At 40.8% G+C, this 4801-nt stretch overlaps 1 protein-coding gene and 1 long non-coding RNA gene across 3 annotated transcripts in view; both read left to right on the forward strand.

Annotated features, from left to right (window-relative positions):
* The window catches only part of LOC147030472 (uncharacterized), a 15893-nt gene extending 13439 nt beyond the window's left edge, over positions 1–2454 (forward strand). The window contains exons 3-4 of the mRNA XM_085874578.1: positions 1294–1448; positions 1648–2454. Of these exons, the coding sequence (XP_085730704.1) occupies positions 1324–1448; positions 1648–1882 (360 nt within the window). The 5' untranslated portion in view covers positions 1294–1323 and the 3' untranslated portion in view covers positions 1883–2454. The remainder of the gene's footprint in view (positions 1–1293; positions 1449–1647) is intronic.
* Positions 2455–2486: 32 nt separating this feature from the next.
* On the forward strand, positions 2487–4118 carry LOC147030473 (uncharacterized). 2 transcript variants are annotated; one of them, XR_015056385.1, is made up of 3 exons: positions 2487–2942; positions 3272–3851; positions 3937–4118. It is a non-coding gene; the product is annotated as an uncharacterized LOC147030473 (long non-coding RNA). The 2 variants fall into 2 exon arrangements; XR_015056384.1 differs by having other exon boundaries at positions 3275–3851.
* The last annotated feature ends 683 nt before the right edge of the window (positions 4119–4801 follow it).

Below are 4801 nucleotides of genomic sequence, written 5' to 3' on the forward strand. Positions count from 1 at the left end.
AATGTGACGTCATGGCACCGTGCCTTGTCATTGGCCGACAGATAAATGGCCGTAACTTGGGAACCGCTTATCCGATCGATATCAAACCTCGAAAAGGCACATCTGCGGCGTCCCGGCAATATTCCTGGCAAGTTCCAATCCGATCGGACCGGCGGTCGTCGAGAAACGGCCGTCACAGACATACAGACAGACACACACACAGATTGCTGGAATTAGAGATAGATTATTTATGAGTTAAAGTGCCGGTGTGATGCTTGGTATGGAGGCAGAACTGCCCAGATTCCAACTGATAGAATCAAACATCACGTCCCTTTGTCCATCAGGAAAAACACTATTGGTCCACGAATACAGCCGGTACGGGCTTGAAGGAAGGTCCCAGCATCAATCCCAACATCGTGTGCATCTGCTATTGGACAGCATTTGATTGAGAATGCAAACAGTGCTGAACATTATAATGTGGATGCATTCAAGATATTGATGTTGATCATCTCCATACTGATGGAGCACAAACAAAGACAAAAAGTGTTTCTTTTATATAATAAGTACAGTGCTGCACAATAAAACCTGTATTTCAAGAGTTTAAGAATGAATGCTTTGCTGGTGAGGGGTAAAACGACTTTCAGGCCAACATGTACACAAATATTACAAACCATGATATAATTACATATAATACATGGGATGATGATACAATGAAAACTGAAATGGGTTCGTTTGGAATGCAATGGGGTTACCATGACAACAATGCTTGCAGCGTCACAAAGACAATCGGTGGGATGCATTGTGTGTTCACCTTTTTGAACATTTCGACCATTCTGCCACATTCGCTGCTACGATGTGGTCGTACCTTGTTGTGCTCTTGAGTTTTTTCAAAGAATTTCAAGAGGATATGTTTCCGTCGCACCTGCAAGTGCGTCCAGGAGTCTGGACTATAAAGAAGTCTTACCAGGTAAGTGGGAAACGAAGAGAAAGACCGTCCCTGATGGACGGAGGATAAAGGTTTAAAGATCCCATTGATGAGAATGAAAAGGAAGTTTAAGGAACGGAGCAGATTGTGATATTCAAGAAATTATGCCGGTTTGATTACGATGTGAACAATTGTTCTCTTAAATCTTGTTACAAGGAAACCACACCTGTTCTGGAATGTTTGATTTGTTTACTGGGCCTATGGTCAGAACGTCCTGTTTCAATTTCAGTTTGACAGGATCCTATTTAAGGATTGTTATGAAGTAAATTAATTCCTGTTTTCATTGAAGTAATATTAATTGATTAAACTTGTTATATCCGTGTCCACAGATCTTTGGGGAAGGTTCCATCTTCGGTCCGATGAACGTTGGACAACTCGTGTCGCTTTGGGGGAGATTTGAGTTTGCTGTTGGGATCATCTCCATGGTGATACTTATCATCAACTCGCTTTGTGCGATTTATTTATGGATGAACAAACGGTTCCGGTAAAGCTCTTCACAAGTCTTCATTTTATTATTGATCTTCAAATTAAGAACAGCAAACTATGATCCCGATGGACCTTTCTACTGATGAATATGTTGTTATTGGAGTTTATATCTCTGGTGGTCCTCTGATTGATACATTTGTGCTACACAGAGAAATGTTCTCTCAAACGAAGTTCTGGTTTTTCTTGTGTGTTCACAGAAAGGACAAGAAAGTTGATGGAGAAGATGAGCCTGATGGGGAGGATAAAGATGTGGAAGAAGTGGAAGATGATGATGATGAGAGATTTGATTCAGAAGACGAGGAATGTGATTGTGATGATGGAGACGACGGATGTGATTGCGACGATGATGATGGATGTGATTGTGACGATGACGGATGTCATTGTGAGGATGGGGACGATGAATGTCTTTGTTCAAATGACGATTCCAATTGAGGACAGGAACACCAGGTTCGCTGGGGAGGAGGGGGAGAGGCTCTATTTTGTGTTGTACAAATTCCAGGAATCTGATTTCATTTCAGTTGCAGTTTTCCAAGTAGTTTTCGATGAGACAAGGTCATCAGCACAGTTTACCACCCTCTGGGAGGAACGAGTTTGCATATCACCTGCTGAAAAGAGTAGTCTTTTGCAAAAAGACTATTTGGATGTTTGTGTGGTGTGTAAAGGGTTCTTAAGGGGTCGAAGCAGTTCAAACGGTGTAAAGGTCAAACGGGCTCTAACAAAAACAGGGATCAAATGGATCTATGGGGTTTCTACGGGTCTCAAGGATCTGCGGGTATACATGTCAGAGGTCAAAGGATATATAGGAGTTGAAAGGGTCATGTGGGGTCTAAAGTTCTTAAGGGTAAACAGGGTCGAAAGGAGCAACTTCAACAACAGAAGCAGCACGGTGTTGAGGGGCTGAAGGAAAAGCAGAACCCTCATTGTGATCACAGGCTGCAACAGCAACACAAGCAACATGTTACTGAGGGGCTGCAACAGCAACAGCAGAAACATCACGATGTTGACAGGTCATATGCAGGACCTTCAACAGGTAAGCATTCTTCAATACTTTGGGCAGTTGCGGTGACCACACTCGGTGTAAAGACAGGAAACCCCAAGATCGGGACGTTAAACTGAGATACATTTTGCCACTTGTTCTTTTATAAACATTGCTGTTTATACTTCCTTCGATGAAGAAGAATGTTCTTAGTTGTGGAGATCATTGTAATTATAACTTTGGTGGGAAGGTAACTTATTAACATGGTCATCGCGATGCAGCTGAAATCACAAGAAGTTTAACTTCCCTCGATTGGATTATTCACCTTTTCGTCCTTACCTGTTCCATCAGTGCATTCCCTTCTGTGCCCTTTCCTGAACAAGTTATCAAACTGATGAAGATATCAATGTATTTATTCTTTTATGTTTTTATTGTTTCTTTTCTGAAGACTCCTCAGAAGAGGTGCTCCTTTACTCCCTCCACCCCCTCGAATGAAACCATCTTACCGGTTGGAACGTAAGTTGCCAAGATTCTTGCCTTACATCACAAATTATTCCGAACTTGATATAAACTGCATGTTCTTCACCCCCATCGTCTCCCTTTCTGTCTGTGTCTCAAAAGTGTTCAGAACAAACGAATGTTTTGCTGAACTCTTATCCAGACAAGCACCAAAAATTCATCCAGTTGGTGAAAGTCTGGCATGAGTGTTAATGTATCCATATATAATTGATTGTGTGCAACTGGATGATCATTAAAATTATTTAAATCGATGAATGTTGGTAAAAAAAAATCGATGCAATTAAATTAATTAATTAAATCGATGAATGTTGCTGATTCAATCGAAGCAGGTTGGATGTCACGTGGCAGATTTCCAGCTTCTTCCTCATTTCCTCATCTGCCGTGACCAAGGCGAGTGGATTCTTCCCCAAACGTCGCCTTTTCCGATGAGTAGAAAGTTCAGATTTTTTCAATTATAAACTTTTCCTGCATTAAAATTTATTATTTGAAAAACGTTAATTAAAGCCAGTGGGACTTTGTGATGAAGAAAATCAAGGTGTGAAATTGAAGGCAAAAGGAAAGGGAAATTGAACTGAGATGCAGAAAGCAATGGAGAGAAAACAGTGTTTCCAGGATTGTGTTAGAAGGTATTAAAATGATGAACATTATGAATGTGGTGATATACAGTGGTTTTCACTTCCTTTTGCTCTGTGTGCAGAGACCCAGAAAAGAGTTCTGCCTTGAACCAGCATATCAATTCTCCCTTGATGATCCAAAACATTCGCGAAAATCAGAAGAGTTCCACCTTGAGGGCGCAAAATATGAGACCGACCTTCCAGACTCGAAAAACGAGTTCCATCTTGGAGACCTTTGGAGTTCTAAACCATCTATCCATGGCATTCTTGGTTGGATGGTGCTTGATGAGTGGTAAGTTCAGTTGATTAAAAATTTATGGTTATATATTATTTAATTCGATATGAGACATGTAATGTATTTATTTATTCTTTTTCAGCAAAATCAAGAAAGTGTTGGCAAGACCTGAGATTTCCTGAGACAAATTTACAATATATCTCTTCCTTTCCACTTTTTCAAACTTGAAACAACTGAAATTTCATTCTTAAGATGGAACTGGAAGGAAAAACCAAAAACTTTGTTGAGTTGAAAAACTGTCTTGACCTTGTATTCTTATTGAACTGCTCAAAAAAAACATTAAACTGTTTTAAAAAATCATAATTCGTTGAGTTGTTAAAAAAAAAATGTGTAAAAATGATTAATGATCTTGGGATTAGAGTTTGGTTTGGGTTTGGGATATGAAGATGAGGGTTTGGCTTTTAGGTGTGAAGGTTAGGGTTTGGATTTGGGTTTCAAGTGTGAAGGTTCGGGTTTGGGTTTTAAGTGTGAAGGTAAAGGTTGGGTTTGGGTTTGGGTTTGGGGAATGAAGGTTGTGGTTTGGGTTTTCATGTGAGGGTGAGGGTTGGGTTTGGGGTGTTCGGGTTTGGTTTTTATCCCCCGCCGCACAGCAGAAGGGCGATATTGTTGTCACCCGAGTCGTCCAGCTGTCCGTCCGTCCGTCCGGGCGTCAACATTTATAGCTGTGAGTGCGACAACTCCAAAACTCTTCGCCATATCGATTTGAAATTTGAGTCACACATGTACCACCTGAAAAGGAAGAACCCCATTGGTTTTGGGCGTGGCCGGATCTAAGATGGCCGACTGGGGCGACCATCTTTAAAAAATTTTTTCGTAATAAATGGAAAACCGCTTATCTGATTTCAATTATTTTTGGTTGCTGCGTTCCTCACCCCTGGGGAACTTTTTTGGGATGATGACCAAATGGGGTCTTGTTTCCAACTCAACTCCCTCATTATCTGGAATAT

This window comes from Eptatretus burgeri, chromosome 3, assembly GCF_056783735.1.
Source record: "Eptatretus burgeri isolate ZD-2024b chromosome 3, Ebu_testis_v1, whole genome shotgun sequence".
NCBI lineage: Eukaryota > Metazoa > Chordata > Myxini > Myxiniformes > Myxinidae > Eptatretus > Eptatretus burgeri.